Consider the following 20,086-nt stretch of genomic DNA (forward strand, 5'->3'; position numbering starts at 1 on the left):
TTATGAATAAATTCTGGAGTTAGGAATCATGAGCCATGCTTTATTCACTTTCAAACAGTTGGTTGCTATTTTTAAAGCGTATGTTACGTAACATGGCCGTCTTCCTCCCTCACTCCGTCTGGCAAAAACCTTGAACCTTAACAGCTTAACAAGGCAGCAGATGACCGACACAAAGATGTCTGTATCACACACATGGTCATTTACAGTATTCGCTGGCGATGGGGAATGTGGCCAGTCACCCTGAGAGCGGGCTAAAATTAACCTTGTTTACAAGCTGATAGTCTTTCCATCTCCAGTGTCATAACACCGCCACCGCTAATATGAGGGAAGGACATGACCAAGACCTGAATGAGACAGGGAGATAGATGGTGAGGGGCAGAGTAAGAGTGCCTGCTACTGAATCAAGAGGGAAATCCAACAAGTTCTTCTTTACATTTCTTAACATTGCTGCTGTATTCATGAGCTTTCCTTAGAACAAAGTTTGCAAACCAGATGATTCCCAAGAAATTCTATATTCTCTGACTCCACACTATAACTTAAAGGGACATTGTGTAACTTCTCCTGTTATCTATTCACGAAAATCAATTATTTGGTTCAAAAGTATGTTTTTCATTAATCAGTAATCACCCCATCAACAAACTGAAGTGTTCCGCTCAGCTCTGAATTAGCCGTTCATATCATTCATATCTACATGGAGCGGGTAAGCTCGGTGCTGGCTGCCATGTGGTGTCGCCATGTTTTTACGTTCAGTGGCAGCGTGACGGTAGGAAACCACGGAAACTCAGCGGAGACACCGGAGCTGTCGGCTCAGGTCGAGGTGGCGTCTGTGAGAAGTCACCGCGGTAACGCAGTGAGGAGGAATGGAGCGTTACACTGATGTTGCATTCACCTGCAGTTGGGCAGACAGCTGTCGGTAACAAACCAGATGTCACTTTAGTCACAGAACTTTAGAGAAAGCCGGTAAAATGTGGGTCACGTAAACAATACGACATTGCCATGACGATATATTGTCAAGTGTAGCGGCTGTCGTCCGTCTGCCCAATTTCACGTGAATGCAGCATGAAAAATACGATTGAGTTGCTTGCGATATACAACCGCAACACTAGATGGGAGTAATTCCTACACAATGTACCTTTAAAATTATCTGCTGTCTGCTGCTGGTGATAACTACCACTTGGACACAAAAAAGTCAGACATTTTGAAGTTTCATACATTGTGCCGTTGAAGGAGCTATTTGTACAGTATGATAGTTGTTTACTTTCCAGTCTCGGATAAACCTTGGAAGGTGAAACACAACCCCCTATTTCTGTCACTTCTCTTCTACTACTGAAATAAACTAAGGCCCCGTCCAGACGAATCCGTTTTTTTCGAATCCGGATAAATACTTTATCGGATTGGCCTCGCGTCCACACGAATCCGGCGTTTTCAGGGGTGAAAACGGTATTTTTTGAAAACGGGTCCCAGAGTGGGAAAATTTGAAAAGCGTTTTCGTCTGGACGGCCAATACGGATTTTTTCAGAAACGATGATGTCATGCCCCCCGCCGCTCTACCTGTAACCTGAGACACACACACACCGCTGCAGCAGCTGCTGCACACTGACAGTCTATGGACTTAACGTAACAATAACAACGGCCGACTGCCGTCGCGTCGCTGCTGCGGCTGAATCGCGCCTGTTTAATCATCACTGATCATCATATTTACTCTGACTGACACGACTCTCTGTCAACATTTAATCCCATGTTTGAGTTTGAATACAGCTGGGAACTTCTTCTATTGAATTACAGCGGGGACTTCCCGTCTTCTTCAGCTGTCTTAATATGTGGCAGCGCTACAGCGACACCCGCTCCACACACGCCTGAGTATGTACTACAGCGTTTTGGGTCGTTTTCACTGAATCCATGTGGACGCAGATATTTCTGAAAACGATGCCGTGTTTACGGAGATTTTTTTCAAAACGATTAAGAAAAAGATCGGATTCGGTGAAGCCGTGTATTCGTCTGGACGGGGCCTAAGCATGCTGGCCCAAGCCTGTCACATCATCTCCTCATACTGAGTCACTAGCCCCGAAGAAGTAGGACTACTAAGGTAAGGCAAGCTTATTGTATACTGTAGCCCATTTTACATACAGTTTGTCTCAAAGGGCTTCACACAGCAATGTGCATTTGTTAGCCTTTTTTTACATACAGAGAGTACAGGTTTTGAAAAGGGTTTAAGTTCACTTTATAATGGAGTATGTTAATTTATAGGCTTCTACAGTATTTGTGTGCAGATAAATGTTAAAAATGCAGACTAAAAATCGAGAGAATCGGCAATATCGTAGAATCGCAATTTAAATCGAATCGCCATCCAAAACATCGTAGAAGAATCGAATCGGGAGAAAAGCAGCCCTACCAGAAACACCTAAAAACTTTAATTGAGTTTCCAAGTTGCCTTCAGGAGAAATAAACAGCAGAGTCTAACAGAGGGGTAACAAATGGATGGCCATCATTGGCATGTCAGTTACAGTTGCTGTGGGTTAAAACTGTAATTATGTCTGTGTACAGCAGAGAGGAACACACAGCACCGTCTCAGCTGAGGACAACAACTGGGTCTTCGCATGTATAGGGAGCATGCCTTGAATACATAGCACAGGCACACACACACACACTCACATCCACGCATGCAGAGCAAAAGTCAAAGGGCCGGAGAGATGTTTATGGGGTCTGTATAGTGGGCTGTGGAGGCCAAACAAGTGGCTCAGCTCCACTGTGGAAAGTACAGCAGAAGGCTCCAGAGAAATGTGAAACACCTATCCATCACTACAGTGGTATGCAGAGATGAAAAGGAAGCTGGCTTTTTTGGCTTTGGTATGAAGGACGGCCAGACAAGTTTTAAAGATGCAAACTGATCTGTCCAGAAAAAAGTCAGTAAAAGTGAGGCAGAGGAACAAGACGCTAACTGCTTGCAAATTACAATCATTGTGTTTAGGATATAAAAAATAAAAAAGACAAGGGACTAGACGTTTATATGGACTTAGAACAAAGAGAGGGCTGTTTGGAGCAACAAGTCAACTGTCAACAAATGTTTTTCCACCTGCTCAGAGCATGCCCCCCTCCCCCACAGCCCCCCACACCCACACCTATAGCCAGACAGGCAGCCAAAGAGCCTGTATCAAACAGAGACAGCTTGCATTCCTGAGGTCTACACGCCTGAACACGTGAATTTGTGTTCACTGACACTCACACATCCACACACAAACATGCCTAATGACCAAAATCCATGTCCCCCCCCCCCCCCCCCCCCCTCACTTTCGACCCCTCCCCCCCAGCCAGCCACCATATGGGGCCCACATGTTAACTATCTGTGCTAATTTGTCCCATTGAAACTTTTGCAAAAGGAAATGACAGTTTGGAGGGGTGTAATTTTAGAAACAGGGCTGTCCCCCATGGGGTCAGGAGACAGACTGTTGACTGGCGTGGACCAGACTCATCTGGGGCTCATTTGGAACGACTGGGAGAGTAGTTTCCTCTGCAGAGACTGTAGCGTGTTAGCTAAACAAGCCGAAGCATCAGAGTCTGTCATTGAAGAATGTGGGTAAGTTAGGAAGTTAAGTGGTGATATAATTGTAATCCATTTTCTTCACTCACTCATCACTATCCTACTTTTTAACCAAAACTCCAAATAGTCTCATTTCTGTTTATGGATTAAAGGTCCAGTCTGTAATAGTTGTCAAGGGTTATTGGCAAAATCTGAATATACTACCCATGAATATATTTTTTACAAGTGTATAATCGCTATAAAATAAAATTGTTTTGGTTTTTGTAGCCTTATAATTATTTTTGTATATAGCAAGGGTCTTGCTTTAGAGAGTGTCACCACCGTGACTTTGCCGACAGGAGGGGTGAGTGCAGCAATCTAGAATCTGAATGCTGGATGTCACCATTTTACACACTGGACCTTTAAGTGATTAACTTAACTTTTTGAAGCATACATACATAACATACACAGGTGTTTGTCTTGTCTTCCGGCCTCCAAAATGTGAGAATTGACAAAAAAAGTGAGGAAATTAGTTTTCGAATTTGCATAATCCCACCCCTACCTGGTACCAGTAGAAGGGGCGGGGCAAGCAGTGGTTCATTTGCATTTAAAGGGACAGGCACTGAAACCAGCCGTTCTGAACAGGGCTGTTTTGAGAGGATGAAAAGAGCTGTGATGTTTGATCCTTGGGGTATCTTAACTGAAGCGTGTCACAGACATGTCTTTAAGACACCTGGGAACTATTTTAACTTGTGGAAAATGGACATAATATATCTCCTTTAAACCTGACACAATTATCCTTAGAAGTATAAATGCGCAATAGATTTAAGATGGGAATATTCAGCAATACCACATCACAATATAAAAATACTCAATATAAGCAAAATAAATAATTATATACAGTCTATAGTAGACTGTATAGTGAAACAGGAATTGTGGCATGTACAAGTTTGGGCCCTTGACTAAATCAATACTTGCCCCCAAGGAACTCTTTTTGAAGCAACTCTCTTTTCTTCAGAAACTTGTCTACTGAGACTAAAAACATGGACATTTTAATTCATTTTACAACTGAGTTATATAAACGCTGGTGGGCACGGATTGCCACACAAGGTACAGTATCAGTTGACATTTTGAATTTCATTACATCACACGGTGAGTCATTGTCCACTGTGAGCCAGCAAATGAATAATAACATGAGCATGGAGCAGAAATATACACCATCTCTTTTGGGAAGGAAATGACAGTGGGCCCTCCCGAAGCCTCACTTTAGTTTATGGGCATAACTGTGCCCTTTGAAAAGAAATGAGATATGAGACAGTGAGGACGGGAAAGGGAAGGAGTAAGGCAGGGAGGGAAGGAGGGTGAGGAGAGATGCCTGGACTGGATATCACAGGACATAAATCACTACACAGGCATTCAGAGGTTTGAACATGTAGGTGGACAGTGAAGGAGAAAGAGAAGAAAAAGAGAGACTGGAGCAGATAAGACCGACTGTTCCGCAGATACGAAGACGTTGAAGACAGGAACGAAGCAGCCATCATTTATTAAAATAAATGTGCCTGCTCGTCAAATCCTCCTCTTTGTCGTCATCATCACCATCCTCATCATTCACTTCATTAGCTGTGCAGGTGTGACGCATGCAGAGGTCAGGAAGCAAAGGAATGTGAAAGTTCTTGCAGGGAAGAAGGAGGGTAGAAAGATAACAGTTCAAAGTCTGAGCCCACTCCCGTTCACTTGTAGCGGAGGAAGAATTATTAGGCACAATGCTCTGCCCTGTTTACAGAAGAGCAGCCAAGCTAAGCTACATTGAATGCTTGGAGGTGGTGGCTCACATCGTAGACGGAGGAGCTGGAGGGGGCTGACAGTCACTAACCTCATCAGACACGTCCACACATGCCCGGGGTAGATGGGACGGGAGATGAGGGGGGCTGTAGAGTCGAGAAACATGGCTGTAGCCAAAGAAGTGAGGGCTGAGCTATATTTAGCATCTCCAACATGTGGCCTTCATTTGTGTGGATGTGTGCACTGCATGCCTTCTCTGACAGAGACTCAGACAGCCGATCGATACTTATATTCCTTAAAGAATCGCTTAGAAATGTCACTGAATCGCAGATTTGGTGGGAAAAAAAAGTCCAGGTTTTCTCAACTGCCCTATTTGCCTTGATGCATTGGCCCAGGGGGCAGGTCAGCTTAGGCCAGGCATGTCATTGGGCTCTGGCTACGCAGGCACAAAAACCTGCATCCTGAGGAGCACTGAATGTGCGTAACACAATTTGTGGCAATCCATCAACTTGTTGCGACACCGTAATAGCCCTAATGGTTTCCTTTTGGCTGAGGTGGTGAACCATACAAGAAAACATCCATAAAGTCATGCTGCTATTCTAACTGTTGAAAAACAATGATCATGTGGCTTAAAGGGATAGTTCAACATTTTGGCAAATTCTCCTCTCACCATAATCCCTATAGTCATAGCAGTAGGTTCATTACCTTTAATTATCGGTGCATGTTTTTTTGAGATCTGCGGGGCAGAGACGTGAGCTGCTCAGTGAACACAATGGAGGTGAATGTTACAGGTCCAATGTCCCTCATCAAACACATCAAATACACAATCCAACAACTCCACAACAACAAGTTGTGACCTGCACATTCACCACGCTATGAAATAATCATGTATGATTTTGTAACATTACGACACACGAAGCAAATACTTGGAACTACTTGCGCTTTTGAAATCACACCGCCCAGCAGCCGTGTCTGGAATGTAGTTCCAGTTACACATTTGCCTCGAAAACAACTGCGGCTCGTAATGTTACGTGATTATTTCACAGCGTGGTGAATGTGCAGGTCACAACTTGTGAGTTTGATGAGGGACAGGGGCCCTGTACCATTCACCTCCATTGTGTTCACTGAGCAGCTCACGTCTCTGCCCCGCTGATCTCAAAACAACATGCACCGATAATTAAAGATAATGAACCTACTGCTATGACTACAGGGATTATGGTGAGAGGAGAATTTGTCAAAATTGAACTTTAAATCAGTTAAATTATGATTTTACGCAAAAATAATACAAACTTGTATCGTAACATGTGTCCATGTGATGTTGTTGACACACTCTCATAAACACTCAAAGCAGATTCAAATTTGCCAAAATGTCGAACTATCCCTTTAACAGTTAAATGTACTGCTAATGGAGCAGCAAGCAGACATTTCACTGATATATCAACCAGACTACAAACTAATATCTGCCACATACACATCTGAACAACACCCACGCTCAAGTGCTGTTATCTAAACTGTCCGTAAGAATTCCAACCTCAAGGTCGTAGCCTAACCCTCCACCTCCTCCCTCACAAACACATGTAAAGGCTTCTCTAAACATATGACGCGATATAATTTACATTTCCAGGGAGTGTGTAACCACCATGTGTCCTCTCTGATGCACACTCAATCAGTGAAGGCCCTCACTTGATGTGTGAGTACAGTACATGTAGATGAACATGTTCCAATAATATTTAGAGATTTCTCCATATGAGGAATGTAAAAAGCGAAGGCTGCGACCACAGTTTCCCAGTGGTCTGTGAGGTTTACACAGCAGTAAACACTGGGAGGATTCAGATAAAAACCAGTCACAATCTAATCAACCGCTGCGACAAGAGACAGCACAAATAGCAAAACAAATCCCTGAAGAGCCCAACTCAAACTAGACAGGTGTTTTGTCTGAGAACACAACATAGAATTACACAGAATCGTGTATATATCTTGTTTTTCGCTGCTGAGTGGACAATATAATCAGAATTTGGGACACTGTGATGGGGGACAACATGAAGGATGCAGAGACACCTGTGCAAAAAAGATACACGCTCATGTTTAGACTGCAGGTGTTTTGTCTCAGTGACTGTGTTTTGTTCTATACTTGAGGTGTGGTTCAAAGAAGTGTTGTTGGAGAGGGTTTATCATGGCTGAGAGGGAACGTGTGAGACTCCCTTCTTTTACTGTTCTCTTTTTTTGTGAATGTTTATATAAGCTGACTGGAAAAACATGGACAGAGATGACATGAGGGAGGATGTGCTAATGGATCACATACAGCATGAACATCTCTGCATGGTTCAATGGTGCAGTTAGGAAATGTCTTCTTCAAAGACGCGTCACTTCTTTAAGGAGGAAAGAGAGGGAGCTGGCAGATGGATGGTAACAGGATGGAGTAAAGAGGTTATTCAAACCCACTCCTTACATAGGAGCTAACATGAGCCATGACAGTTACTGATCATTTAGTTTTTTTCCCTGTTCCTGTGTTGTATATCGCAAGCAACTCAAATGTATTTTTCATTCTGCATTCACGTGAAATTGGGCAGACGGCAGACGGACGGCAGCCGCTGCACTTGACAATATGTTGTCATGGTGATGTCATGACCCACGTTTTACCGGCTTTCTCTCCACTTCTGTGACTAAAGTGACATCTGGTTTGTTACCGACGGCCGTCTGCCCGACTGCAGGTGAATGCAGCATCAGTGTAACGCTCCATTCCTCCTCACTGCGTTACCGCGGTGACTTTTCACAGACGCCACCTCGACCTGAGCCGACAGCTCCGGTGTCTCCGGTGAGTTTCCGTGGTTTCCTACCGTCACGCTGCCACTGAACGTAAAAACATGGCGACACGACATGGCAGCCAGCACCGAGCTTACCCGCTCCATGTAGATATGAATGATATGAACGGCTAATTCAGAGCTGAAAGGAACACTTCAGTTTGTTGATGGGGGTGATTACTGATTAATGAAAAACATACTTTTGAACAAAATAATCAATTTTCGTGAATAGATAACAGGAGAAGTTACACAATGTCCCTTTAATAAATTGTCTTCAAGAATGATATATTTTTGATTTCACAGTTCCTAAATTTCATTCTCACTGTATATGGAACATGTACGATGCACGTGCGACTGCGTATGTATGTGCGAGTGTGTGCAGCATTGACACCCACCTCATGATGAAGGGCATGAAGGGCGTGAGTCCCAGAGGTGAAGAGGATCCATCCATAGGAGAGGGGTAGAGCCGGCTGAGCACCAGCAGCAGCAAGAACAAACTGGGGTGTAGCTTCACTTTACCACTGTCACTGAAAACACACACAAACACACAGTTGGATTTATGGTTGAATGAAAGGATTGTTTTTCTGCCAGCAATCTATTGCCTTTTATTAGATGTTTTAAAGCTTCATCTGTGCATTGACACCTACAATGGATTTCTGAGAAATGATGTAAAGGCTTTGTTGCAAGCTATAAAAGGGAAAACTTGGAAGGCCAATTTTTTTTTTTTTTTTTGGAGGGCTGTGTTTGGTTCACAGGCCGCTATTTGGCAACCACTACTTTATGATCTTAGTCATATCAACGTGTCCATAATTGACTGTCTCATATAACTAAACTCCTGCCAAGAGTGTTACCTGAGAGGTTCTGATGTCACTTTTATAGCCTATTCATTTTGCTATCTGATAGGCCGAGTCAGAGTAGTGTATGAGAAACAAAAAGTTTGGATGCAGTTCTCATGTGTTGTCCCACACATTAGAAACAGAGCTGGATAGTAATAGGAAAACCAGATATAATCAGAATTCCAACAAAAACTGTTACAGGCCTGAATTCCTCTGGCTCTTTTTTTGAAAACCACCCACAGTCTTATACAGATATCTCCTCATCCAGCCTCGAGCTTAGTTTCTTGACGTCCATTGTTTTTTTTTTTGTTCATCCAAATCTCATTATCACTGTTTGAGTCAGAGTGGAAAGCGTCTGTCTGTGCCAGGGATTTCACAACTGTGACACACTCATGATGAGGAAGAAGGAAAGAAAATGCAGAGAGAGAGAAAAGAGAGGAAGAACAGGCCCTTGCTCTCCTTTGCCCTGCAGCGCTGAGTAAGACTGAATATTCACACATCGTTGCATTCAGGACTAGGCTCTTATCAAACACAGACGGTTGGAGGCTGTTTGGACAACGTGTGGTGGAGTGAGAGTGATTTAAATTCTTATGACAAATCATCGGAAACTGCTGCGGCGCCACGGCCGTGCTCTTTGACAAAGACAAGTTTTGTACAAACTTTAATCACAAAGGTCGTAAGATGAGGTTCACCAAATATGAAGTTGATTGGACAAAGTTCCCAGAAAGAGTCACTAAAAGTATGAGGTCAGTAAATGGCACCAAAACTACACATTCAACTGAAAATGGCCAACTTCCTGTTTGTTTTAGATGAGCTGCCAGAGGTTTTTCTGTGCATCTGGACATGGTCTATGAGCCTTATTTTCATCCACCTAGTACAAAACAACCCCACTGCAGAGGCTTTATAGCCTGGTCCAGGAGGGGCTGTGGAGGCATTAAGGCCCATCCATGTGTGAGAGCCCTAAAGGACATACATATTTAACCAGTCCTGACGTGTGAACAAAGTTTTGTGAGACTTAAAGGGGAATTGTTTTTCACAATCTGGACCTTATTTCTAGCATAAAATACGATCATTTACTCACCCAGATAACTACAAGTCGTTCCGACGAAATTCGATCCAGCGAATATCAATGCGAGTTTACAGGGCAGCGGAATGCAGCCTCTGGGTGAGTAAATGATCGCTTTTCCTCTGTGTTGCTAACCCTCCTCCTGGCCATGTGCATTTGTTTACAACAAAGCCGGCGAGAAAGCAATCAATAGAGCATAGATACCGTTATATATCATATACGATGTTACCATGTGTATATTTGTGTAGTCTTATCTGTCGTAAACAGAGATTACGGGTTACGAGCCGGGACACCGGGGCGGAGGCTCTGATCTTGCAAAGTTGTAATTCAGCCAAGAGATGCTAGGTGGAAGGCAGAGAGCCTCCATTCTGTCTGGAACAAGTTGAGTCATTTATTAAACCATCACAGTTACTCCAAAGCTGTTGAATTAAGGTAAAAATGTAGCAAAGTTAAAGGGATAGTTCAACATTTTGCCAAATTGGCCCATTGCCATAATCCTTTTCTTAGTTTCCCTCATCTAACTCATCAAATACACAATCCAACAACTCCAAAATGCTCTCGAGGACAAGTTGTGACCTGCACATTCACCACGCTATGAGTTAACGGAACGTTACGAGACAGATTTGTTTTCGAGGTAAATTCGTGCAAACCCGCTGATGCGCATTCCTGTCGGGGCAGTTTTTCGGCAAGCAGTCTCTGCATTTGCCTCGAAAACAACTCTGTCTCTCGGTTTGGAGTTGTTGGATTGTGTATTTGATGAGTTTGATGAGGGAAACCAAGAAATCACATTAGCCTCCGTAACGTAGCTCTGAGCACCTCGCGGCTCTGCTCCGCCGTTCTAAAAACAGCTTGCACCGACAATTAAAAGTAACGAACCTACAGCTATGACTATAGCGATTATGGCAATGGACCAATTTGCCAAAATGCTGAACTATCCCTTTAAGCTACAAATCCTGTATAGTTCCTCTTTAAAGCATTATCAGGCTGTCACAAAATATACTCAGTTCCTGCCGAAGAAGAAAAAGAAGAAAATAATGACTAAAAAGTATGAATGGTGTGGAGAAAGTGCACTTGTTTCTTCAGCGAGTGATGTGAAAATGTCTTAGAATATAAAATATGATGAGAAAACAGTGTTAAAGATGTTCGGAGCGCTTGTTTGTGTCAGTGTGTACACTATCTGCTGACGTGAGCGTGTCAGGAGAGCAGAATACCCTTCAGGCCCTGTCATTAGTCACGAGGATATCACAGAACAGACACACAACAACAGACCACTGGCAAAAACAACGTTTTGCTTTTTATGACTTGATTGAGCACAGAACCGTCCGCTGGGACCGCTGCAGATCGGCAAGATGGGAAATGCGATGGCGGCCCCATCGGTGAGCAGTCTGATGTGTTTAGTGTCACAGCTGAATCCAGCCCAGCATGACAGGATGTGATGTCACATACAGGAAAGGGGGCAGATAGAGGGGAATTGCAAACATATTAGGCCAGGTTGGGATACAGCTGGAGGCCCACACACTTGACAGGATGAAAAAGAGACTGTGGCATTTAATGGCACTCATAAATTCCATGCTGAGGTCTTCCATGAATTCCTGTGATCTCTCCCTTAGCTCCTCGATCATCTCCAGTAAGTCTCATTAAGTATGTGTATATTCAGGAAAAGTGGGACACAGTAGCAGAGGCAGAGAACAAGAAAGTAAAGTAAACTACACTTTTAGCTTAGCATTTAGTTTCTTTCTCAGACAAATACATCTTTCCTTTTGTTTAGCAATGTGTTTTCTTTGGAAGCGAAAGGCAGCAGCAGATAAGACGTGTAAATGTGGGTAGTGACCTGAAAGAGCTTCAGAGATATAGCCTGGGTTAAGTTTGCTAAACTAGATCAGAACATTCCTACATTTATGAATCTACAGGCCACATAGAAATCATCAACACCATTCTGACACTGGGAGATAAATCTACTGAGCTGTATGCTAAGCATCTGTTCTGGCTTACGGCGTGTTTTTGAAAAAGATTTATGTTCAAGGTGGGTGACCATACAAGTACACATTGCCTGTAGCATAGCATTAAATAAAATCTCACAGGTGAGATCCAAAACAAAGAAACAGAGTGCTCTGAGCATGTTATGTAAATGTTAGAGAAGTGGAAGGTGGTGATTCACACACAGATTCAAGGAAGTGAGACAATCAATCACAATAGGAGATCGTACGTTTAGTCAAAAAAGATGAACAACCCCTGAGGAGATGAATCTTTTCTGCTGGCGAATGGGTGTGGAGTCAAATGTGAGGTGTTAATTTTGGCAGCTATTTAAAGATTTAAACATACGCATTTCTTCCTCTATATTTTTAGCTGTAACATAGCATACAGAAAAGTGTTGCCTACATGCTACAAATCCTCTCTCTGCAGGTTTGTTCCATTGCCACAACTTTTTCTTCAACTTTCACGTCTTTGCATGCTCTTTAAATGCTGATTCCAGCTGTGTATAGGTCCGACAGTTTGATCACTCAATTATGTTGGGCTATAGGATTCTGTTTTCTTTCATAATTCTGTTTTTTATAGTGTTTTTGGAAAGCGCATTTGTGTAAATGAAAGGATTCCATACTGCATAATGTATAGACATGGGCCGTAAAGTATAACCTTACAGTACAAATCTCATTTCTATAATCCTTTGTATATTGTGCCCTATTTTGAGAATGAACTTGTAATGCAGCTTCCACTAGACTGCTGAAAACCACTAACAACAGTTTCTACTACTTCATGTGCTGCCGTGCACCACCACTGCATGGTGTGGATGGTCTGTTTGGGTGGCGCAGGCCTACAATGATGTGGGACTGCTGAACTTGTTCCATGGGAAATTTGCAAATGTTTTAACAAGGGTCATAAGGGAGTGAAGGGGAATTCTGGAACAGCAAGTCGAAAAAAGCGTTCAATTAATTGGATTCATGTTAGGATAAGATTGCACAAGAAGCTGCTGACGACTCCAATGCTTTTAATAAGGGAGTTCATGCTGAGCCGAAAAACGATAAGGAAAAAGCAACTCCCCAGAGTCCCCACTGAAACTAAACATTTACTTCATTTGGTTGTAAAAGTCTTCTGCTTTGAGTAAATAGTCTGTAACTGCAAGTGAACCACACTGTCTCAATCCAGACCCAATGCTCACTGAATATATGATATATACATGAATATAGCTCAGCTTGTAGTTAATGTTCCCACGTCCCACCTCCCTACACAGGCTGGTTTCAGGACTGACAACAAGTTGTATAACTGAGTAAAATAAACCTATAATGAAATCAATAAAGTGTGAAAAGCCATGATGTGGGCTCAATGTGAAATGTGTGGATTAAGAGGAACCACCTCACCTGTCTACGGTGGCTGCAGCCTCCTCCAGCTGGTTTAGGAGGAACGGGTAGAGAGCTGGAAAACGGGTGAAGAACTCTCGGCCCGTCATTCTGAAAAGAGAAGCAGGAAAGAGACGATATGTGAATCTAACAGTCATAGAGGGATTCACACACCTTTGGTTTCTTAAACAGCTTGTTGGCACATAGGACTAGAAGGACAACATTAAAATGTGGCAATGAAAACAAAATTTGAACTGAAAAGGAAAACAGCACTGAAACCATGAACATAAATAAAAGAAGGATGGACAGACATCACTTTCTGCAGAGCAGTTTTCAAGCTTTAGCGATCGTAGCCGAAATAATGAAAGTAATGGCAAACAAACACTGCATATCTCCAAAATCAGGCAGGTTTCCAGGATGCCAAGTCGCCTACTCATTTTAATGTAACAAGTGCCGATGAGAACCGGTGTCAAAAAGAAAAAAAAGGAAGAAGAAAAAAACAATCGATCATGGACTTAAAGATCGAATACCATGGCAACGAACGAAGCTCCGAAGCTTCGAAGCTTCGATTTTTTTGGGTCAGCCCTAGTAAATTCCCTATTCAGCATATATTGTGTTTGAATGTATTCCACCATAACAATAGATACTCTATAAAATGTCAAACTACCTTTACTGGATTGTGTGGACACGGTGTGATCTAATTTCATTGAAAAAGACAGCCGTCATCAGAATTTGCCTCAAATGTTGTTGGATCCTGATTGGTGCAGGGAAGTGCCCACTTCAAACTGGAATTAAAGAAAACATAATATACAAAAAAATCTCTCATAAAAACTACTGGCTTACTGGCTTTGAGGAAATTACTGATGATTGTGGGAAAGTTCTGAATACATGTTTTTCTTGTTTTTTTTATGAAAAAAATAAAAGATATTGGCAAAAACAAAGAACTTCAGACTAAAGCCACAACACACAGACACAAAGTAGATCATAGGTATAAGACACACTGACTTTTAAAGACACTTTCCTGTCTCTCTCCACTATCTTATCAATTCAAGGCAAAAATACCCCAAAATAAATAAATAAATAAATAAATGATTTTACACTGAATAACAACAGCTAGTGATAAGAATGTCATCAGTGTTGTATCGGACAGAGGCCGTCTGTGCTGGTCTGAAGCAGCTGTGTCGTAAATGACTCAGTTGTGAACAGAAATACTAAATTCCTATTTGAGTTCAGCCAAACTTCCTAGTTTCCCGGATCAGCTGCATGTAAACATTATATTTCATTTGTAATTTAACTCGGTCTCCCACAGATCCATCCCGTTCTACCGGCAACAGATGAAGGGAAAGTGACATAACAACACACAGCAGGAGGCAGAGCAGGGGAAATAATGAGAGGGATTGAAGTCAAACTTGTTGTGATAAGACAACACTGTTGTGCCAAGGTCCGTCTCCTACAACAAATCAGGCCTTTGTGTGTCTGTTTTCCCTGCTACAGCTGGAAAACAACATTTGTGTTTGTGTGCATGCGCATCTACTGCAGCGCCATATGCCCTCACGCGTACACAACTATCAATAAAATGACAAACTTTATATTTAACACCGGCGGTCTCACTGCTGCAACCACCATTCAGCCTCAGAGCCAGTAAAGTTTTTTTTTTATTTAATTCTGCCTGTCTAAATCAGGTTGGTTCTAAAATGAAGAGGTCTGATGTGCCAAGCACATGATCACAAGACTGGAGAGATTACACACTGCCTCAGTCACTCATTCTTGACTAACGTACAAAAACACACTCTCACACACACACACACTCTCTTGGACCCGGTTCAAGTTAGCCGCAAGCACCGTCATGCTAGGGATGTCAGTTGTTTGTGTAGGTTTGAAAAGCCTTTTCCTCACCTGCTGTGACCTGACATGATGACAGATGAGGTGTGGGGGTAATGGCAAATATAAAAACAACAAATGAACATTAATGTCACTGGATATAAACAAATACAGGACTGTGTGTATTATATAAGAGTGTTTTCTCTAATGAGTCTCCCAGTCTGGCGAGCTGCTTGGAGGACAAAGGCCAGAGGTGGTTTAGAAGCAGATTAGAGGGGGCAAAAGAGGTGAGGGTCACAGAGAAGGAGAGAGGGAAGGTCTGCTTTAGTTTGTGCACACACATCTAGACTGCAGGACCTTTGAGGGACAAAGGTGAGTGACATATTCATCAGCATGCAGTGAGCAGGAGAGCAGGGTAACTGAATGAATTCACTCTAGAACTGTCTTTAGGTAACATTTTGAAGTAATAACTGGAATATTTCTAACTCATGCTCCGTTATTAATTTCCCCAGACACATTTCAGAGGAGAATATCACACTGAGCTGGAGATATTAGAGACATTTCTCCTCTGCACTGATGGTTTAATAAACAACTGTGTACACAAAAACAGCCCTGTTCACAATGACTGGTTTCAGTGCCTGTCCCTTTAAATGCAAATAAAATAATAATAAAATAAATGTTTATCTTAATTTTTGCTCTTTTTTTTTCTGATGTCTCTGATCATCCCCAACATGTAGTGTTTTTGCCTTCTGTGTGTTTCGTTTGTATATTTATTTAGTATATATATATATATTTTTTTTTTCCTTAGTTGTAATTTATCTTACTTTGTTATGTATATGCTTATGTCGGCATATGTGTGTATGTATGTGTGCGTGCACATGCATGGATGTATGTGTGCGCATATGTATATGTATATTGCTATATAGTCTACTTGCCAGCCCATAGGGCCCCATTGTGAACCCGGAAATGTTGAGTACCCCAAAGTTTTATGTTAGAAATATATAGTATGGGTCCCCAGTATTCAGAAACTGCCGGATGCTAATTTATATATATTGGGCAATTAGCACAATTGACATAATTAGCATAAATTAGCATAATTTCCTATGTGGGCAATATTTCAACAAAATTGACTTGGCTGATCTGGGCAATATTGGAGTGGTTTTAGGGGTTATTGATGATGCTGAATCCATTTCTGACATTTTCAAAATTCAAAATGGCTGTCTAAACCGGTAGTGACCAGATTTAAACCGCCAGTGGGCCGATTTTGATGGATTTCAATCTGGTCCCTTCCGGTTTAGACAGCCATTTTGAATTTTGAAAATGTCAGAAATGGATTCAGCATCATCAATAACCATAGACTGTAAAAAGAATGGACGTAGCACCCGTGACGTCACCCATTGGTTTGGGGGAGTCTGTTTTGTGCCGCTACTACGGGGGTTTGAGCCGCGCCATGTTGGATTCTACTTGCCATATTTGGAGAGGTGCGGCAGTTAGCCGGCCGAGGGCCCGCCCACTGGCCTCGAAGCAGCGGTCTCCGGACCTGTCACTCAACGGTTCTGCGCCCTAATTGGCCAGAACTTTAAACCTAATAACAGTAAAACGGTAGAGTTTTAAAAAAATTCACCCCCCTCAGAGTGTGTGCGGGGGTAGAAACTATCGGTTGAGACCAAAAAAATAAAATGTACCAGGCTGTAAATATGTTTTTTAAGCTGTAAAATCGGCTATTTTAACATGGGGCTCGATTGGAGTTGCTCCCTTCTGGAGCCAGCCCCCAGCGACAGCCGAGGGGATTGCAGCTTTTTGAACGCGGAAGTGAGCTTCACTTCTCAGACCGACAACTGCCCCCTTGTCAATAACCCCTAAAACCACTCCAATATTGCCCAGATCAGCCAAGTCAATTTTGCTGAAATATTGTCCATATAGGAAACTAGGCTAATTTATGCTAATTATGTCAATTGTGCTAATTGCCCAATAAGTTAGCATCCGGCAGTTTCTGAATACTGGAGACCCATACTATATATTTCTAACATAAAACTTTGGGGTACTCAACATTTCCGGGTACTCATTTTTGGCAAGTAGACTAATACTGTTTTCTTCTTTTTTTGTTTAACTTTTTATTTGTATTCTTATTTTTTCTTCTTTTTCTTTCTCCCCTTTTATAACCCTGTAGAGTGTGGAGGGAATGTCTGTCATTGTTTGTTAATTGTTTGTTTATTGGAAAATTAAAAAAAATAAATAAATGCAAATAAACCACTGATTGCCCCGCCCCACTCCTACTGGTACCAGGTAGAGGTGGGATGATGCAAATTTGAAAACTAGTTACATATTGGAAGACAACTGAGGGAACAGCTCATAAAACCACATGGATTTTAACCTAGGGAGCCTGAAAATTACAGATTGTTTTGTCAATTCTCGCATTTTGGGGCCGGAAGGCAAAACAAACACCTAAATATATGTAAAAGAGCCTTCAGAATGTTGCATTTCCATGATATCTCAGCTTTAAGTCTTTAACTTTCTACAAACCTGCACTGCAATGCTCAAACTCGCCTCAGCAATAGTGATTTAGACATTTCTACTATACATGCAGTATAGATTTTAGATAAAGCCGGGGAGTTGGTTGGAATGCAGATTGTAAATCTTCACTCTGTCTGCTTTGTTTAAAGTTGCATTAATCTCAGCAGCGATGTCAATGTACAGCTATAGAGTGGAGAGGTCTGTGAGGAACATGATCTACAAGCAAACAATATATCTGGATGAAGTAACTATGTAAAAGCTAAAAGCTAAAATTCCCAGTGGGAAGCTCAGTCTTTTCAAACAATTTGTTGTAAATGAACAGGTCTGTGTGCGAGGGGAAATACACATTTGTACTCCAGTTTGAGTCGACCAAGACACACAAACACAGTCAAATATTAGAGTGGACAAGCTGTCACACTGCGTTTTCTGCTGCCAGAGATTACAACCGTAAAATCGGGGTAATAACAGAGACCAGGCATACAGCACTGTGGAAAAGACAAACTCTCAGAGGCTATTAGCAAGGAGCTGCAGCTTTCTCACAAACACATGCTGTGCAGCTCCAGGTTAACACAACTGAAACATTACAAGAACCAGGGCCGGTTCTAGGCAGGCATATATGAGGGGGCAGTCAGAAATGTGAAGGGGGCATCATGTGAACACATCATGCTCCAGCACTTTTCTTTCTCTGTGCTTAGTAACTTCATTGAATTGGGTTGTTGACTATGTGTCCAACGGCAACCTGGAGAAGAGTGGATTGCACTTTGTCAGGCCTCTACCTTCAGACCTGTCCAACTAGGGGTCGGGGTGGCCAACCAGGGTCTTAGAGCCCAAATTTTTTACTGTTGTAATGCAAAGAGCCACATTATATGGGGGGGGGGGGGGGGGGGGGGGGGGGTGCATATACCTGAAGATGCATTGCAAACCCAGAGGGGGTGAAAAAGGTGAGTAGCTAAATACCTGTAGGTAGGTCTGGGGGCATCCCCCCCAGAAAATTTTTGTGATTTTAAAATGTGAGTGAAGCATTCTGGTGTACTCTGAGAAGAGGAGGGGGGGAGACAGAACATTTTAGAAAAGAACACTGTCCCTTTTTTCGGCGGATTTTTGTGCTACTGCAGATAATTTTGTCAATTTGTAGGATTAAGATTATTAAGAGTAAGATTATTCTTCTTTCTGCTCCCTTTTGTTGAGATTCGGGAGGTTTTTGTTTTTATTGTAGCTTTGTTAAAATGCAATATCATTTTTCTGACTGATTTATTGCCCGATGCCGTGTAGCTATCTGGCTTTCTTCCCCCGCCCTCCGCCCATTGTCTTCGTTGTCACTTTGTTGTCGCTCCACAGAGCACATGGCTAATTAATATGCACGTGCTGACCATATATGGTTGTGTCTAGGGGTTCCGGGACGGAGGTGCTTTCACGTGCGCAATTGCGCACCGTTCTTGGATCCAGTTTGATTTATCAAAGAGAAATTGCTGAGAGTTGTGCATGCACAGTTTGATAGATCTGAAAAAGGTGTAAATATTTTGGGTGTATTTTCGCCGTAGGGCTAAGCAAAACATTTAGTAGCAGCAGTTTTACACTGCTATGCAGTTTTGATAAATGAGGCCCCAGGCCCTAAACCCAGAGCCCAGACGCTCACAGATGAAGCTTCTCCGCGGCTCATCCGCGGCGCTGTCCGTGGTGCTGAAGGTGACAGGTTAACTTGACAAACAAACTGCAGCATAGTTCTGTTTGTTTATCATGTGTGTCAGTTTTGTTTGTGGCTTGATAGTTTAGTTGTTGAGATTAAGAACATCACTCCCTCATCAAACCGGTGATAGGCATGCTGAAAAGAAAAGAGAGAGAGAGACGCGCCTGGGTATCGCAGCTGTAAAAAAAAAAAAAAAAAAGAGACGCGCGGAATAGCGGTATCAAAAAGTGTCGGACTACCGGCATGTCTAGATAGAGGGATGTCTGAACCCCCAACTTAACTTCTTTCTCTTTGGTAATATACACATTTGTTGAGTATATTAAAATGTGCTTTCTCAACTTCTAAAATTTGGATTTGAGGGGGCAAGACATTTATTTGAGGGGGCACTGCCCCCTCTTGCCCCTGCGTAGAGCCGGCCCCGACAAGAACACTATTGTACTTTGAAGGTAATGACTTTTGAAATGAAAATATTTCAAAAACGGTCAAACCGAGATGCAAGGAGGGGTGCAAACGCCCCGTCATTCATCATGAACTCTCCCACATGCACATAAAAATAACCTCACGCAGTAATAAGAAAAAAGAAAGCAGCAGACATGGGGAGGGGGAGATAACTGAGGGCTGCACAAAGGGAGGGATCACAGTCTGAAAACAGACAAGACAAACAGGAGCAGCCTTGGCTTGGTGCACAGCTTTCAGCAGTGTTCAGAGAAGTAGGCAGAAATTCACA

At 42.5% G+C, this 20,086-nt stretch overlaps 1 protein-coding gene across 1 annotated transcript in view; it reads right to left on the reverse strand.

Annotated features, from left to right (window-relative positions):
* Positions 1 to 20,086, reverse strand: part of thada (THADA armadillo repeat containing) — a 118,115-nt gene that overhangs the window by 59,690 nt on the left and 38,339 nt on the right. Inside the window, exons 27-28 of the mRNA XM_083988020.1 lie at positions 13,359 to 13,448; positions 8,496 to 8,627 (exon numbers count right to left, since the gene is read on the reverse strand). Coding sequence (XP_083844146.1) covers positions 8,496 to 8,627; positions 13,359 to 13,448 — 222 coding nt within the window. The remainder of the gene's footprint in view (positions 1 to 8,495; positions 8,628 to 13,358; positions 13,449 to 20,086) is intronic.

Source organism: Trachurus trachurus (genome assembly GCF_905171665.1).
Source record: "Trachurus trachurus genome assembly, chromosome: 15".
NCBI classification, from domain to species: domain Eukaryota; kingdom Metazoa; phylum Chordata; class Actinopteri; order Carangiformes; family Carangidae; genus Trachurus; species Trachurus trachurus.